The sequence below is a fragment of the Oncorhynchus masou genome, chromosome 4 (assembly GCF_036934945.1).
Source record: "Oncorhynchus masou masou isolate Uvic2021 chromosome 4, UVic_Omas_1.1, whole genome shotgun sequence".
NCBI classification, from domain to species: Eukaryota; Metazoa; Chordata; class Actinopteri; order Salmoniformes; family Salmonidae; genus Oncorhynchus; species Oncorhynchus masou.
The window spans coordinates 7,376,283-7,395,605 of NC_088215.1; the positions used below are offsets into that span (position 1 = coordinate 7,376,283).

Consider the following 19,323-nt stretch of genomic DNA (forward strand, 5'->3'; position numbering starts at 1 on the left):
CACTGTTTCCCATGCTTGTTCAATGAGGCGGCAGGTAGCCCAGTGGTTAGAGCGTTGGACTAGTAACCTAAAGGGTGCAAGATCGAATCCCTGAGCTGACAAGGTAAAAAAAATATGTTGTTCTTCCCCTGAACAAGGCAGTTAACCCACTGTTCCATTGAAAATAAAATTAAAAAAGACAAATGAACCATAAACAATTAATGAACATGCACGCGTGGAACAGTTGTTAATTAAGACACTAACAGCGTAGGCAATTAAGGTCTCAGTTATGAAAATGTAGGACACTAAATAGGTCTTTCTACTGACTCTGAATAACACCAAAAGAAAGATGCCCAGGATCTGTGCGACCGTGCCTGAGGCATGAGGACTGCAGATGTGGACAGGGCAATAAATTGCAATGTCTGTACTGTGATATGACTAAGACAGGGAGAAAGGACAGACAGCTGATCGTCCTTCCTGTCCCGCAGACCACGTGTAACAACACCTGCACAGGATCGGTGCATCTGAACATCACACCTGTGGAACAGGTACAGGATGGCAACAACAACCCGAGTTACACCAGGAACACATAATCCCTCCATCAGTGCTCAGACTGTTCGCTATCAAAACCAGTGTTTCCCCTATATGCATCTATGAAAGCGATGATGACTGACATTAGGATAAATCTTGGCTGCCACTGAAGTTATTTATACTTGGTCTTATACAAACATAGTTAAGGCCCCACAAATGTGTGACAAACACATAAAACTGTCCCATATTCTTTCATATACAGGACTAACAAAGTATTGCCCCCTTGAACTTTCACTTTTGCCACATTTCAGGCTTCAAACATAAAGATATAAAACTGTATTTTTTTGTGAAGAATCAACAACAAGTGGGACACAATCATGAAGTGGAACAACATTTATTGGATATTTCAAACTTTTTTAACAAATCAAAAACTGAAAAATTGGGCGTGCAAAATTATTCAGCCCCCTGAAGTTAATACTTTGTAGCGGACCTTTTGCTGCGATTACGGCTGTAAGTCGCTTGGGGTATGTCTCTATCAGTTTTGCACATCGAGAGACTGAAATTTTTTCCCATTCCTCCTTGCAAAACAGCTCGAGCTCAGTGAGGTTGGATGGAGAGCATTTGTGAACAGCAGTTTTCAGTTCTTTCCACAGATTCTCGGTTGGATTCAGGTCTGAACTTTGACTTGGCCATTCTAACACTTGGATATGTTTATTTTTGAACCATTCCATTGTAGATTTTGCTTTATGTTTTGGATCATTGTCTTGTTGGAAGACAAATCTCCGTCCCAGTCTCAGGTCTTTTGCAGACTCCATCAGGTTTTCTTCCAGAATGGTCCTGTATTTGGCTCCATCCATCTTCCCATCAATTTTAACCATCTTCCCTGTCCCTGCTGAAGAAAAGCAGGCCCAAACCATGATGCTGCCACCACCATGTTTGACAGTGGGTATGGTGTGTTCAGGGTTATGGGCTGTGTTGCTTTTACGCCAAACATAACGTTTTGCATTGTTGCCAAAAAGTTCAATTTTGGTTTCATCTGACCAGAGCACCTTCTTCCACATGTTTGGTGTGTCTCCCAGGTGGCTTGTGGCAAACGTTAAAGACACTTTTTATGGATATCTTTAAGAAATGGCTTTCTTCTTGCCACTCTTCCATAAAGGCCAGATTTGTGCAATATACGACTGATTGTTGTCCCACCTCAGCTGTAGATCTCTGCAGTTCATCCAGAGTGATCATGGGCCTCTTGGCTGCATCTCTGATCAGTCTTCTCCTTGTATGAGCTGAAAGTTTAGAGGGACGGCCAGGTCTTGGTAGATTTGCAGTGGTCTGATACTCCTTCCATTTCAATATTATCGCTTGCACAGTGCTCCTTGGGATGTTTAAAGCTTGGGAAATCTTTTTTGTATCCAAATCAGCTTTAAACTTCATTGAATCTTACCTGCCTGGTGTGTTCCTTGTTCTTCATGATGCTCTCTGCGCTTTTAACGGACCTCTGAGACTATCACATGCAGGTGCAAACGGAGACTTGATTACACACAGGTGGATTGTATTTATCATCATTAGTCATTTAGGTCAACATTGGATCATTCAGAGATCCTCACTGAACTTCTGGAGAGAGTTTGCTGCACTGAAAGTAAAGGGGCTGAATAATTTTGCACGCCCAATTTTTCAGTTTTTGATTTGTTAAAAAAGTTTGAAATATCCAATAAATGTCATTCCACTTCATGATTGTGTCCCACTTGTTGTTGATTCTTCACAAAAAAATACAGTTTTATATCTTTATGTTTGAAGCCTGAAATGTGGCAAAAGGTCGCAAAGTTCAAGGCACTGTATAAAAAAACTCTTCCATTGCTGCTGAATTGATCCTTGATGGAACACTGAAAGGGATGACCGCTTTATTCCTATAGTTTAGAAAATAAGCATTAGCTCAATAACATTGGCAAGTAATCTTTTGCCAACATTGTACATACATGAATTGATAACCAGATTACTCCATATATACATGTATATGACAACTATGACGACTGATATTAGGTTACAGTCTCACCACAGATGGCATCATTCTTTTCACATCAGTAGATGGTAGTCATGAGTAATACCTCATGTTCATTCATTGTCTCGCTTTCATTTCGCGCCGTTTGATCGAGCAGCCTGCATGACAGTGGATCATAATAACTAGCTGTGTGTGGTGTGAGGAACCTCATTAGCCATACAGAGTCTGTGATCCGACACCGTTCATTTGTGTGGCACGGACAAAAGAGGCATTCAGCCTCGCATCCTGTGCATTGAGGCATTGGCGCTGTCCAAAATGGCAACCTATTTTCCGATATAGTGCGCTACTTTTGAACACAGCCCCTGGTCAAAAGCAGTGCACTATACAGGGAATACGGTGCCATTTGGGAAGCAGCTATTATAGAAAAAAACATGTATTTGTACTTATTATAAATGATTCAAACAAGAGGCTCATTAAAGCGACCTCATTAACAACATTGCATGTATTAAGCTTGTTGACTCCCCCCCCACACACACACAAACTTCCTCGGCCGCACTGAATTAATGGGGCTGCTGTAGTCTAGTTAGCCTGGGTCTCATTCATGAATGTAATTCTATGTGACAGTTATCAGGAGCAACGCAGGCTCCAATGACTGTGCTGAGATAGAGATCGAGAAAGAGAGAAAGAAATAGAGAGAAAGAAAGAAGAGGGGGAGACTGTGTGTGTGTGTGTGTGTGTGTGTGTGTGTGTGTGTGTGTGTGTGTGTGTGTGTGTGTGTGTGTGTGTGTGTGTGTGTGTGAGAGAAAGAGAGGAGAAAGAGAGTGGGAGAAAGAGAGGAGAGAAAGAGAGAGGAGAGAAAGATGAGAAAAAGAGGAGAGAGAGAGAAAGAGAGAAAGAGGAGAGAGAGAGAAAGAGGAGAGAGAGAGAAAAAGAGGAGAGAGGTTGTGGGTTTTCATTTGGCTAAAGGGGCAGGGACAGCGGCACCCTCTGCTCCGCTGTACATGTCAACACACAAAAAAAACGAGAAAGAGTGTGCTAAGCACAAAAATGTCGCTTTGAATTTCCAGCACTCGTTTTCTTTGGAATGTCTGAGAGTGGAGGCTGCTGAGGGGAGGACGGCTCACAATGGCTGGAACGGATCAAATGGAATGGCATCAAACATATGGAAACCATGTGTTTGTTGTATTTGATACCATTCCATCTCGTTCCGCTCCAGCCATTACCACAAGCCTGTCTTCCCCAATTAAGTTGCCACCAACCTCCTGTTGTCTGGCATGGAAGTGCAGGGGCATGTGCTACTGAGAGCACACGCTGGTATTCGACTCCGTAGGGGGCGAGGGGTGAAAAGGGGGGAGAGGGGGTTGGAGTATGCCAGAGACGGGCAGGATTACATCATAGACACATGGGCAGCTAGCAGGTTACATTTACCGTCTGGCATGCGGCAGGACCGACTCAGACTCCTGGGTTCATAGACTAGGGAGGGAGACAGGAAGGGTCCTTCATGACTCAGCCACTGGCTCTCTCAGGCTACGGCTGCATCCCAAATGACAAACTATTCCCTATATAGTGCACTGTTTTTAGACCAAGACTCGATGGCTGCGTTTACACAAGGCAGCCCAATTCAGATCCCCCCTCCCCCCACACTAATTGGTCTTTGGACCAATCACATCAGATAGGTCAAAATAGCAATTACTGAAAAAAAGATCAGAATTGGTCCGCCTGAGTAAACACAGCCTACGTGTTACCCCGAGTAGTACACTATGTGAGGAATAGGGTGTCAATGGGAACGCAGTGGGAGTCTCTTTAAGGCTGAGAGTTCAGGCTGGACGTTGATGACTCTTATTTCCCCCACTGTCTCTGAGCACAGAGAACCATGTCATCCTCAGGTCAAGTTCTGCTCAAACCAGAGCAGACAAGGGAATCTGGACCAGGAAATCCAAGCATTATTAATAGTGACGGAGAAAAAACAAATGACAGTTACATATCGGGAATATTATTTCTGACGATATATCTTATCGCTTTGACAATAACGCAAAGTTGTTATTTGCGTGCGTGCTAGTTGGCTGTACCAACATTTTTCCATTGTTCTCCATCTTTTTAAACCATTCTGTTTTTAGCACTTTTATTTCCATGACTGATCGAAACATTTATTCACCTCTCTCTCTCTCTCTCTCTCTCTCTCTCTCTCTCTCTCTCTCTCTCTCTCTCTCTCTCTCTCTCTCTCTCTCTCTCTCTCTCTCTCTCTCTCTCTCTCTCTCTCTCTCTCTCTCTCTCTCTCTCTCTCTCTCTCTCTCTCTCTCTCTCTCTCTCTCTCTCTCTCTCTCTCTCTCTCTCTCTCTCTCTCTCTCTCTCTCTCTCTCTCTCTCTCTCTCTCTCTCTCTCTCTCTCTCTCTCTCTCTCTCTCTCTCTCTCTCTCTCTCTCTCTCAGACATACGGTGAGCGATATGTTTGGAACATCAAATAAAATCACAGTCTCGAATCGCAACACATATAGAATCGTGAGAATCGCAACACATATCGCCAAATAAGCATGTCGATCTCGTATTGTGTGAGGTTCCTGGCAATTCCCAGGCTACACATACTAGCCAAGCCTGTGTTGGCAACACAGAGCAGAGTGGCCAAATGAAACCATTTGAAGCAGTTAATTGCACTAATCTAGCTAATTGATCCACATCCTGCCTCCGGGAAAACACGGCCCTATAGCTCAAGTGGAAAGGGTGGTATTTGGAGATTGCTTGACGTGAGTGCAATAGTTTTTCATTAGACCTTTCCAGTACACTTCAGAACCTATTCTTCAGTGTGTTCGCTTTTCCATATTGCTGAAGTGCCCTAAGTCAGACAGAGTCAGAGTTAGGGTCCCAAATGCACCCTATTCCCTATTTAGTGCACTACTTCTGACCAGAGTCCTATGGAAAGCAGTGCACAATATAGGCAATAGGGTCCAATTTGGGACAGAACCATGGTTTATGCTCCTAGTATTTCACCCTTTATTTTGGATTCTGCCCACCTAGCAATTAGGTTGCTAGGGGAAACTGCACATAGAGCTAACATGTGCAGTGACTCTATCCTGGCTAGGCAATTCACATTGCAATAACTCCTTGTGGTGAGCAAATATCCTGTATTACAACCGCCAATATCCCCTCTCATTGTACAACCTTCACTGCGTCCCAAATGGCACCCTATTCCCTATATAGTGCACTAATGGGCCCTGTTCAAAAGTAGTACACCATATAGGTAATAGGGTTCCATTTGGGATGCGTCTCCCATGTGGAATGGGCTAAATTATTAAGATGTGGGTATTTCGCGAGGCTAACGTTGGCTCGCGGCAGTCATTATGGCTACATTAGCAAACTCAATAAAACGCACAGTTTTTGTTTGGATGCATTCTGGAAGCCCATGAACCACACACATTTCAGTAGGAACAGTGCTTTTCTTACATTATGTAACTCAACAATCTGTTACTGTGTGCTGAGAAATGTGGCCCCAGATGACACATTTGCTAATAACATATCTGATAGGATGCAGTTGCCCTAGATCTAAAGTCACTATGTTCTTCACAAGTTTAAGTTTAGGGGTTGGTAAGCTGGTCCTAGATCTGTGCCTAATGACAACTTCTGCCCTAATAAAACCATCAAGTTGGATTACTATAATTGACATGAACATATATTTGGAATGCTGACAAAAATGGGGAATTACCAGCTGCCCTTATCATTATAACCCCTGTAAGCCACACTGGCGAAGAAAATCACTTAGCACAGGGGTGTCAAACTCATTCCATTGAAGGCCTATCGTGCAGAGTATTCCCAAACTCGGTCCTCGGGACCCCAAGGGGTGCTTGTTTAGGTTTTTGCCCTAGCCCTCCACAGCTGATTCAAATAATCAACTAATCATCAAGCTTTGATAATTTGAATCGACTGTGTTACATCATGCCCAAACCGGTCCGCCATCGTGCGCAAATTGATTTTGTCCCCCCAAACCAATCGTGATCCCGACACACAGGTTGAAATATCAAACCCAACTCTGTACCAATTATATTAATTTGGGGACAGGTCGAAAAGCATTAAACATTTATGGCAATTTATCTAGCTAGCTTGCAGCTAGATGTCCTATTTAGCTAGCTAGCATGCTGTTGCTAGCTAATTTGTCCTGGGATATCAACATTGAGTTATTTTACCTCAAATGCACAAGGTTCTCTACTCCGACAATTAATCCACACATAAAACAGTCAACTGAATCGATTCTAGTCATCCCTCCTCCTTCCAGACTTATTTTGCTTGGCAATTGGCAACTAACTAACCGACCTCAGTTTAGCAGGACTTGCAGCATGCCTGGCAACGCAGACGCTCGTTGGCGCTCGCGAGCAGCGTGGGTGCAATGATTGAATAACATGTATGTATACATTTATTTTGCCACGCTCGCGCACGTGACTCGACCGGTGTGGTAAGCATGTTAAGGCAAAACCCAAAACACGCACGCTTGGGTTCCCGTTGACCGAGTTTGGGAGACGCTGGCCTAGTGTCTGCTGGTTTTGTTTTTGCCTTTTAATTAAGACCTGGACAACCAAGTCAGGGAAGTTCCTTACTAATTAGTGAACTTAATTCAATCAATCAAGTACAAGGGAGGAGGGAAAACCCGCAGACACTCAGCCCTCCGCGGAATGAGTTTGACACGTGCCTTAGCACATACTATTGTCTTTAGATCTTGTGCGTCATCCACCGGGCGCTATATTAGGAAAATTATGATTAAATGACTGAACAAATCATTTTAAATGGAACTGTAACTAAGTAAACTTATACTCTGTTTTATTATATCTGATTAACAATATGAGTTCATAAGAAGGGATTGTGTGACACGGACAAGAAGTAATTAAATATAACGAACACCATTCCAACGAGGAAGAAAGGAATGGTTTGTGGATTAAGTAAACAGATAAGGTAGTTAACCTATGGTTGAACCGACGAAACTGAGCTCTGGGGTGTTTTAGATAACCTAGGAATGCACTCACTGTCTTTTCTGTTAATTAGAACTGTCAGCTAAGTGGTGATCGATAATGTTGAGGGGTCAAAAGTTAATTCAGTTGTGTTGTGTGTCCTGTGTATGTGCTAGGGGGGTCAGAATGAACTTTTAAAGTTCCCTTTGTCCTGGTTGAGAGGAGGGGATTCTGTTAAGCAATGAAATGACGTCATGTTATTGTATATAAACTGTTGCTCGTGGTAACATGGCAGCGCGCTCCGAGAATAAATTCTGTTACCTATTATTGATAAGACTGGTCTCCGTCTATTTTATGCAAACAAGAATCTTACAAATTCTCATAAAATAGATTAAGGGAATTCAATTAATGAAAACACATTGGTATAATTAAATGACAGTAACGACTATATAGGGAATAGGATGTGTTTTGGGATGCAAACAGTCAGAGCTGTGCTGCTCGGCCAGGCTAGTGTACCTTCACACCTAACAGGGTTCGGGGGACACACTCCCACAGAGGAAAGTACTAGGAGTCACTCTTCATCCACTGCTATGGAATCTAAAGTGGAGATCCAAGTAAGATATATTCTGGAGAGATTTAAAACACAGATGCTGAAAGTTAATGTCATATTTTTTAATGTGATCAAATCAAACTTTGTCACATGCGCCAAATACAACAAGTGTAGACTTTACTGTGAAATGCTTACTTATAAACCCAACATTGCAGTTCAAGAAGAGTTAAGAAAATATAAAGTAGACTACAGCCCCATCAATGTTAATGGGGGCCTGTTCGGCCCGCCTTTTCCTGTAGTCCACAATCAGCTCCTTTGTCTTGCTCACATTGAGGGAAAGGTTGTTGTCCTGGCACCACACTGCCAGTTTTCTGACCTCCTCCCAATAGGCCGTCTCATCATTGTCGGTGATAAGGCCTACCACTGTTGTGTCGTCAGCAAACTTAATGATGGTGTTGGAGTCATGTTTGGCCATGCAGTCGTGTGTGAACAAGGAATACATGAGAGGACTAAGTACACACCCCTGAGGGGCCCCAGTGTTAAGGATCAGCGTGGCAGATGTGTTGTTACCTACCCTTACAACCTGGGGGAGACCAGTCAGGAAGTCCAAGATCCGGTTGCAGAGTAGTGCTTAGTGTTTAGTCCCAGGGTCCATAGCTTATTGATGAGCTTTGGGGACACTATGGTGTTAAACGCTGAGCTGTAGTCAATGAAAAGCATTCTCACATAGGTGTTCCTTTTGTCCAGATGGGAAAGGGCAGCATGGAGTACAATAGAGATTGCATCATCTGTGGATCTGTTGGGGCAGTATGCAAATTGAGTGGGTCTAGGGTTTCTGGGATGATGATGGTGATGTAAGCCATGACCAGCCTTTCAAAGCACTTCATGGCTACATACGCGAGTGCCACGGTGCTGTAATCATTTAGGCAGGTTACCTTCGCTTCCTTGGGCACAGGGACTATGTTTGCATGCTTGAAACATGTAGGCATTACAGACTCGGTTAGGGAGCGTTTGAAAATGCCAGTGAAGACACTTGACAGTTGGTCAAGTTGGTAATCCGTCTGGTCCAGCGGCTTTGTGAATTTTTACCTGTTTAAAGGTTTAGTTCAGAGAGCGTTATCACACAGTCATCCAGAACAGCTGGTGCTCTTGTGCATGCTTCAGTGTTTATTTAGACTACTGGGGTCAATCAAAAGTCTTAATCATGGGGGATCTCCCCCATGTCCCAGATCTTAACAGGGAGTAAACGAGTGTACACATCTGAGTGCTTTGGAGTGGACCTGGAAGTGTCCTCGAGTGACATAATGACTGGGACAAAGTGACCCTTCGGAAGATAAAATGAGGTATATTGGGCTGAAACGAGGTAAGCTGGCCATCAGCTGGTATGATTCATCCAGAGAGCCCTGTCCTGGACACAGTGTTCCTTATCCGACCCCCCGCCAGAGTGAGAGACTAAAGCAGACGTGTCCAAAGTCATTGAATCTAAAGTGACCGGTTGCGTTCATTAGGCATCAAATTGAGAAAACAACACACTGAAACGTTTCAAAACGCACCATTTTAAATGGAAAGTTCTTGTCAGGTGTTTGAAAGTAGAGTACAGAGCCAACTTCTTTATGATACCAAACCAAAGAACTCTGCCGAAATTAAATTCCTACAACTTCAAGCCAAAAACAAATCTAGCCTGACTGGCCTCCCAATACACAGAGCAAGGTGATGTATGATACTACAACTTTGGGCCTCCACACACAATGATCTCCTGTCAAACAAGGAGCAGACTCATTCTTCTTCCTTAATGGTCAGCCCCGGTGAACAAGACAAGGACATATGATCCGTCCTGAAAGGCTGTCACTTTGAGAATAACCATATACTTCGCCTTCATCCCAAAATGTACCTTATACCAACATAGCTATACACTATATGGTAATAGGGTGCCATTTGCGACGCATCCTTAGAAGAGATGTGCCTGGGCGGTGCCCCCTTTCGCTAGGGGTCCATTGACAGAAGCTTAGAGACCCTAAGAGTGGAAAGGCGGTGAGAACATGAGGGGTAGAGGGTGGGGGTACGGCTACTTACGTCTGTGTCGGGACCCTTATCCGCCCCGGGGCAGCAGAACGTGACAAACTCATGGCACCTCTTGTGGACCACGAAACAGCAAACTGCAGAGAGAGAGAGAGACAGAGAGACAGACAGAGACAGAGAGAGAGGGACAGACAGAAATAAGGGGACAGAGAGTGAGACAGAGAGAGAGGGACAGACAGAAATAAGGAGACAGAGAGTGAGACAGAGAGAGAGGGACAGACAGAAATAAGGGGACAGAGAGAGACAGAAGGAGAGAGACAGAGACAGAGACAGAGAGAGAGAAGAAGAGTGAGACAACTTGATCTGTTTTACAGTATCATAGCTTTAGCATATCTACATTAGCCTGAAGTCTTGCAAGACAGAACAGACACCACTAAGAGCAGAGGGGGCAAAAAAAACATGGTCTGGCTAATCATCTCTCCAGATGGCTTGTACAGCCTACGGCAGCCAAAGTACTGTACTGTACCACTACCTCCTCACTGTCTCGCAGGCCTTACAGGCGCACACCCACAACGTCACGGCACTGCATTCTCACAGCCTCATTGAGTACACCCAGTGTGTGGCTACGCTAGTACCACATTGGAAACCGAGCTAAGCTCAGACACTGGGGGATCATGGTGGTGGTGGAGCGGAGTGTATTGGCTGCTTGAATAATAGATAGTCTCTGAAGGCTCGGTCTTATAGCTTGGCTACAGACTGCTGTCTGTGCCAATAGATCTCAGAATTGTAGCTATATCTTTTGTATCTCTTTCCATCTCTCCAAACTATAGTACACTGAACAAAATTGTAAATTGAACATGTAGTGTTGGTCCCATGTTTCATGAGCTGAAATAAAAGATCCTAGAAATGTTTGTTACGCACAAAAAGCTTATTTCTCTCAAATGTGATGTACAAATTTGTTTACGTCCTTGTTAGTGAGCATGACTCCTTTGCCAAGATACCTGACAGGTCTGGCATATCAAGAAAGTGATTAAACAGCATGATCTTTACACGTGGGACCATAAAAGGCCATTCTAAAATGTGCAGTTTTGTCACACAACACCAGAGATGTCTCAAGTTTTAAGGAGGTGTGCAATTGGCATGCTGATTGCAGGAATGTCCACCAGAGCAGTTGCCAGAGAATTGAATGTTAATTGCTCTACCATAAGCCACCTCCAACGTCGTTTTAGAGAATTTGGCACTACGGCCAACCGGCCTCACAACCACAGACCACGTGTAACAGCCCAGCACCTCCACATCCAGCCTCTTCACCTGCGGGATCGTCTGAGACCAGTCACCTGGACAGCTGATGAAACTGAGGAGTATTTCTGTCTGTAATAAATCCATTTTTGGGGGGAAAATGAATTCTGAATGGCAGGGCCTGGCTCCCAAGTTGGTGCCATGGCTGCACCCCTGCCCAGTCATGTGAAATCCATAGATTAGGGCCTAATGAATTTATTTCAATTGACTGATTTCCTTATGAACTGTAACTCAGTAAAATAGTTAAAATTGTTGCACGTTGCGTTTATACTTTCGTTCAGTACATATCTCTATATCCCTGGCTCTCACAGGCCCAGCCAAACTTAATTGCCTTCTGTGCTGTTAGCTCTATACTAAATGAATGGCATTGATGTTCAATAGCATTGATGTTCAGCGATGCACCGCAGTTAACAGCTACCACTAGTAATTGTTAACCTCTGACCTTTTCATGACCCAATTACTCAATATCAACATGTAGGCTACATTATAGTAGCAGACGGTGAGAGGGTGGGGTAACAATGTACTAAAGAGTTGTTTTTTTAAACATCATTATCACAGTTTCTGTAGTAGCAATTTTCACTAAAATTCTAAGTAGAAGGGTGCAATGTGCCCACTCAAAGCTAAGCTTCTTTTAGCTTTCCAACCAACATATAGGCCTACTGACCAACAAAACCAGCCTAGCGGAGTATCGGCTGGGCCTACATTTATTCAGGATGTCTTATCTGACTGAAACACAGTAAGCATCAAGGCCAAACGTCTCACATCAACGATGGCAAAATGAATGTCAACAACCCCGGCCTCTCACCCCTGACATACTGGCTTGTTCCGACCAGTCAACACCCCTCGCGAGACCACAACCCATAACTCGTATTACCACAGCCACCCACATGAAAGCCGTCACGCCGTAAATCCAAATGATTAATAACTAACTGCCATAAGTCTGCAGTATAGCCGGCAAATGGTCTGAAGCATCCATTTACCCCAATAGACCGTTATGAACTGCCACATGACGCCACACAGAGTGTTATCAGCGAGTAAACTGTGAGTGTGGTCGCAACAAACCAACACGCAATAAAAAAGGGTCGCTCAAATTCTATCCCCTATTGGCAATTTGTTTTGGTTTCTGAACCACGTCAGGTAATGATATGCAGTAGGTAGACAATTATAATTTGCGTGGCACAACTTCCTTTGAGGCCGGGAAGGAAGACACTGCACTGTCAGGCCCCAGCCGCCAGAGAGATGTACAGCGGTCTATAATCTCTAATAAATGCGGAGGAGGAGGTGAACTATGGTCTCTCTGCGGCATTAAAAACGTCCATAATAACGAGACCCATTAGACAGGCTAAAGTCTCGCAGCAGTTCAGTCAACGTCTATTCTATTTCAGTGCTCCCAAACTGCTCTGAGAAGTGCCTTTATTGTATGTGTTTTCAGGACCACTTTAGAGGAACCTGCTGCGCCAGGAGAAATTGGGTCATTCTGAACAATAGGGAACATTGCAGTTCACCTGACCCAACCTGTAACCTGCCCTGAGGCGATTGTTTCTTTATTAGAGTTTCTGGAAGGGGCCACGTTCCTCGCTAGTGGTTGAAAGAGAAAGGTCAAAGGGCAGAAGGCTGAAGATGGAAGAGGTTAGGGCTGCGTCTCCATGGATACAGGCCCTAGTGTCCTTATTAGAGGGGATATCTGCCGGTGAAACTAGACCCACTGTTCTCCTACAGGCCCGAAAGGAGCACTTAGAGCTTCACCACTGCTCCATCACCACCGCCATGTTGGAGCAACAGTTTCATTAGAGGCCTAAAGAACAGACAAGCCTTCATGCAACTGAACTGTTGCCATAGGTTAATGGGATCCACATTGTAGACTTGTAAATACAGCGGGACTGTATTGAGTGACGATTAAAATCTAATAGCAGGACCTTATTAGTCAGAGTTTCACGGTTCTATGAGAAAGGATGAGCCGAGCATGCAGCGGCTGTACTTGGGTCGGTGAAACTCTCAATGGCTGTGAATCACTACACAGTTTCTGGCTCAGGAGGAATGTGGACAAAGTGGTGGATTTGCAGGACTGCACTTGGATCAGAACAAGAAGTACAGTTAAAGGGATAATAAAAGCAAATTACAAAATGACACATTGGTTTCTTACCCTGTAAGCAGTCTATGGACAAGGTATGACAGCAAGCCATGCTTTGGGTTTATTTCCCTGGCACGGTTTCCAAATGCTAATGTCAAATCCCATCCTGGTAGCATTATTAGTCCGGGTTAGCGTTATTAACATGTTTTGCGCAACATGTCCAAAACCTCAAATTAGTTGTGAAGCTCAACAAAGTCACTTATCGATGATTTGAACATGATGCGCGAAAAATGCTTATATCTGTACTGTGACTTGAATGGGAGTCACGGTACCAATATTATAATTTTGAGCATTTGGAAACAGTGCCAGGGAAACTTAACCAAAGCATGGATCGATGTCAAAACCTGGTCCATAGACCGCTGACAGGGTAAGGAAATCAACATTGTAATTTTGAAATTTGGGTGAACTATCCCTTTAACAACGGTAGACTGATCACTTTTCGGCTGTACCTGGATCAGAAATAACAGCGTCAAAAGGCTTTGCATTCTAATGGAAAAGGAGAAGTAAGTGAGCCAGTGAAAACGGAATAAGAAGAGCAGAGAGAAAATGTCATGTTGACTTTTAATGAAGGGTCTCACTGTGATCTAATTATTTCACACTGAGGGCACCATGAATTATGGAGGGGCCACAATGTAATGTGGATGATACAATAAATACTTATTACATCTTCAAATACCCCTCCAGCAGCAGAACAAGGGATTCCTAACTGAATGACAATGTCTCTCTTTCCCTGCCGTTGTACCCGACTCAAACCAAACCACGCTCATGTCATTGTGAATGGTTGCAATTCAAAATCCGTTCGTTTCCGTCATTCACTGCTGTGGAATGAGGATTGAGGCGGAGTCGAGAATGGGAATGTGTTTGGGATCTGGAATAAGGGATCAAGATATGTAGACATCAGCGCATTGACTTGATTATGAAGTATGTGTCAGAATAATATGATCGGGAGGGGGGTGGGGGGGGTTAGAATCGACCTTTGGCAAGCAAGGCATCCCATTGCCGGCTCTCACAACAGGCTGTTCAACGTCACTTCGGCTTAGTCACGCTACTGTTAATTATCATTAACTGTTTAGAACAGTACGCCATGTACGAGGAACACAGATTTGTTGAAAACTGCTGGCACGAGGCAGCATGCTTGTTTTTTTGTCTATGTACTTTTAGTTAGAACATTGGGTGAGCTTGACCCTGACAAGCTTAATTGCAATAATTATATTGATTTACAAAAACCACCCTTTTAAATTGCACAAAAAAAAGTGCTGGTTCTAATGGTGAGGTGAGCCTCTAAAAACAAGCATACTGAACTCCAGCTAAAGGCCTGATAGTCACTTCTGTGTGTCTCAGTGTCTCCCGGTTATGGTGTGAAGTGCTCTTGAGAGGCGAACAAGAGAAGGTGTTTAAGAGCAGAGCGCCCTGCCTCTAACCCGACTGTGTCAGGTCTTCCATGTCACGCCAAAGAGACTGAGGAGAAGTCAAGGACAGGGGAGTAGGACAGTCAGTCACCACATCAGGGACAGAGGGAGTCTGGAGACTACCTCCAATCGATTGTGGCACTGAATCAACCTCGACCCAGACACGGATAGTCCGAGGGTGGGTGGAGGAGACCGGGGATAGGAGGGAAGTGACATTGATAGAATGCTGCTTGCATCATAAACCAACCAGAGAAGCCATAAATAAGGAAACTACCAAAGTGCTGAAACACTAATAATGCACAATAATGCAGAGCACTCAGCTAAATGGGACCTGAAAATCTTTTTCAAATCATACAGTAATTCTAAGAGATCCAAATTGGTTTCTTTATATTTAGTGTTGTGCGTATTATGGACTCAAGTGCCTATTATCTGTAATAACTTGCATTGCAATACGGGGAAACCACGACCATTAAGACAATAATGACAACGATTATGATCACCATAGCAACAATAATGATGACGATAATAATAATTATGATGAAAGTATGGATAATAATGATGGGCATAATAATAATAATAATATGATGATGATGGATGGCTGTCTGCGGTTAGGTTATGGTAATATCATAAACTCACAGATCCAGAAGTGGAAGGGGTGACAATATTTCCCAAAATCTGCTCCTCTCTGATATAATATAAACCACGGCCTGAGTGGATGACAGAAGGAGTAACCATCTTTCATGTTAAGTAACGTCGTGGAGGAGTTCTGAAACTGGAGAAATAAATGAATTCAGACAATGTGTTGTGTGATTTATTCCCCCTCAAGCCTGGCCAGCTCCAATATTTCTGTTTTAATTGGAAACAAAATGTGGTGGAGAAGAAGCGATAGGTTATAGATTTGGCTTGGTCATCTTAGTGGGAATAATGTGTCTGTTATCTGCATAAATCTGTCTGATCGGTGCGTTCAGATAATACTAAAAAAGGTACAATGCAGCCATTTTGATCTCAATATCAAATAACTTCTGGGTAACAATTATTAAAGAAAGACCTTACTGTGATTGTTTTCAAATAGTCAATAATAATCAAAAATAGCTTCTTCGCAAAGTGCATTTCTCAATAAATAATTTTGCTAGGATTGTCTGGGTGTGGTCTGAGTGGGGATGACACTACTTCGTCCGAAGTCGGTCCCCTCGCTTTGTTTGGGCGACGTTCGGCGGTCGACGTCACCGGTCTTCCAGCCATCGTGGATTCCACCTTTCATTTTCCATTTGTTTGGTCTCGTCTTCCGACACACACCTGGTTTTAAATTCCATCAATTACATGTTGTGTATTTAACCCTCCGTTCCCCACGTGTCCTTGTCCGGTATTGTTGATCATAAGAGTTGTCCCATTGTATTTATTTATTGTTTTTGTTCACAGTGATTTTTATTATTAAACTGCACCGTTGTAACAGTCTTTGCTCTCCTGCGCCTGACTTCTCTGCCGCCAGTACGCATTACAGGGGAAGGGAAAACTGAAAACTTATTGGCAGAGAGGTCTGGAACTTTCTTTCTTATTGGTCTTTCAACTAATTTATCACCTGGCGATATCACCAGACAGAACAAAAATCCATCCCACTAAAACAGGCTGAAATTTCAGCCACTTTTCTTTCCAAACAGCTCTTACACTACAAGGGCAAAAAAACACAGGAAATCACATTTTTGACTGCATGGGGCATTTAATTCTTGCTCAAGGTTGTAACAATGATTTATGTTGGATAGATCCAGTCTCCCTACAGCTATTTTCTGCATCAACACTCATAATGCATATCACTCTGTATGTTCAGCTTCTTAATGAAAACCTATAATCTACTGAGGCATGAAGTCATACTCGCTGAAAATCATGAACTTCCAGTTGTCTTACCTTTACAACATAATATATCAACAGAATGACAGACTACTACCCTCTTATGGACCGCAGCAGGGATTTAATCAGATCTCTCCCAAACAGATTTCTCAGCAGCTTGTTCGATGGGTAATTACAATAAAACAATAAAAGGCCCTCTATCAGTATGTGGGATGTAGCGTTCCCTCGTCTTCATCTGCAATAAAAGCTATTTCGGGTCATAAAAGCTGAAATAGTAGCTGTTAGAGCATAGCACAGCTTCAGGGACTTTTAACAGCCCAGAACTACTGCAGCTTCCTCTTACCCATGTATCACATAACCCATACAATACGCATCACATAACCCATACAATACGCATCGTATAACATGGACGGTAGGGCATAACCATTCGTGGCAGGCTAAGCCTGGTTACGACATACGATACAACTCCATTGTCGTGACGTGTTCGAGTGGGCTTGACGATAATATTGCTTATGTGATGGCCATCAAGCATTGACTGATTGTGAATGCACTTACATTTGCCATGTCATTCAGTGTGAAATCCAGGAATGGGGTTTAAGGTTTGTCATGTTTATGTTTATGACGTCATGACGCCACTCATTCAGAGGCGTGAGGGTTCCTGCACAGTGTTCCCCGAAGTGGCGCAGCGGTCTTAGGCACTGCGTCACAGTGCAAGAGGCGTCACGACAGACACCCTGGTTCCAATCCAGACTGTATCACAACCGGCCGTGATTGGGAGTCCCGTAGGGCGGCGCACGGCGGGCCAGTGGCGTCTGGGTTTAGCCAGTGTAGGCCGTCATTGTAAATAAGAATTTGTTCTTAACTTGCCTCGTTAAATAAAAGGTCAAATAAAATCAATAAAAATAAACCAACTAGCTTCCGGTATGATGCTCTGTTTGCAGCCACGGTGAAAGGATTTTGATTTGTCAGGTTTGTTATTACCCATTCAGAAGCACAGTAAGGGCTCCTAATTCCAGCTCAGTGTTAACCAACTAGCCCCCTATACTGTACAATGCTCTCCCTCTCCACCCACTGTACTGCAAAATCTGGGTCCTGTTCATTATGGCAAACTGTTGCACGATGTTTAGCACAACAATCTCTTACTGGACTAGTTCAGATAGTACCTTTGCTTCCGTTTCGTGTCCTACTGAACGCGGCCCTGGTGGAGGTTAGTAGGGTGGAAACTGTGATTCATCTCAGAGCAGCTTAGCTTAAAGTCACTGGAGTCTCAACCGGGGCAAGCAGAGGTCTCATGAGGGAAATGGAGGAAGAAACGGCTACATTTTCCCCCTAAATGTAATTCCCCTAAGAGGAGGCTAGTAAGACTTTGCAGTCTTCTGCTCGGGGGATTTCCTGAGTGCCGGGTGGTGAGTAGAGAAGAGAGGGAGGAGAGGAGTTTCATCTGATTTCAAGGGAGGCTTTAGGAGGCTTGGGTAGGTGTTTAGTCACACTTGGGAGACCTGGGCCGGGTGAGAGTCACTTCTTTCTTGTGCACCAAAAGAAAGACGAGAGAGACAAAACGGACACGCTCACGTCCACAGCTGTGTCACCGTCGGGTTCATTTCTGTTCTGTAACTGGACCACACACACAGACAGTTAACCCTTTACACTCGTGGGAATTGGCCTATATGGATATTCTGGATCCATTCAGCAACATGATAGGACTATTCCTGGAAAAATGTGGGGTAGGTGCAACATAAGACCAGAAAAGGAAGTGTGCACAGTTTGAAGCAATTTCAAAAGAAGAGTCATCAACTTGAAGGTACTTTATTGAGCTCTCCTACAGGAGCCGTGCCGTTGAGGAATTACAACTCTGCACCCTCTCCATCACACAATCACTGACGTTGTTGACCCAATCCAAAAACATCCCATTATAAATCGCAATCTGGATCAGGTTGAGCGTGATTTGTGCCTTTTATAAGTTAACAGCATACACCACGTTATTGCTAGTTGAGTACAGTTCAAAACATAGCCCTGTTTGGAAGACTCTTGTCATGCACAGCCAGTGTCTACCGCCTTGGAAAAGACCAAGTCAAGGGGAAATAGGGAGGGGCCCTCTCGTGCAGGGAAAGGGTCATCTGTTTCCAAGGGAACAAGCACAGTAAGGGCAATAATGACAGTGTCGTTAATTTCTTATGATTATATCTCCCAAGCTCCATCGGTAGCCCAGGGTGGAAGGGCGAGAACAGAGGTGTGAGCGCGCGCGAGTGTCTGCCTGCATGTATGTGTATGAATGCACGTGTGTGAAGGTTGCCCTCCGCTGTCATCAGTGTTCTCTCTTCACAAAGAGGAGACATGGACCTCCTGTTGCACAACACTATGGGTATTATAGAGCCCATGGTCACGATGACAGCCAGGTACAACAGTGGTGCAGGGAAGAGATTTTTACTTGACAGGGAACACGACTGTCTTTTCAAAACATGAAGGACACTCCACTCAATACGCACATTTGAGCTGAACGGAAGACATCATCCATTGGGAATTGAGACCATCTCTTGAACACCCTTTCTGCATTGCACTCTTCCTTTGCGGTCATCCATATCACCAATAGTTACTCAGTCAAGGAGACCTAATGCCTTCAGCTACCCTTTTTGTTCC

At 43.9% G+C, this 19,323-nt stretch overlaps 1 protein-coding gene across 1 annotated transcript in view; it reads right to left on the reverse strand.

Moving 5' to 3' along the window:
• Positions 1–19,323, reverse strand: part of LOC135522487 (protein kinase C alpha type-like) — a 226,709-nt gene that overhangs the window by 143,211 nt on the left and 64,175 nt on the right. The window contains exon 3 of the mRNA XM_064948789.1: positions 10,057–10,139. Coding sequence (XP_064804861.1) covers positions 10,057–10,139 — 83 coding nt within the window. The remainder of the gene's footprint in view (positions 1–10,056; positions 10,140–19,323) is intronic.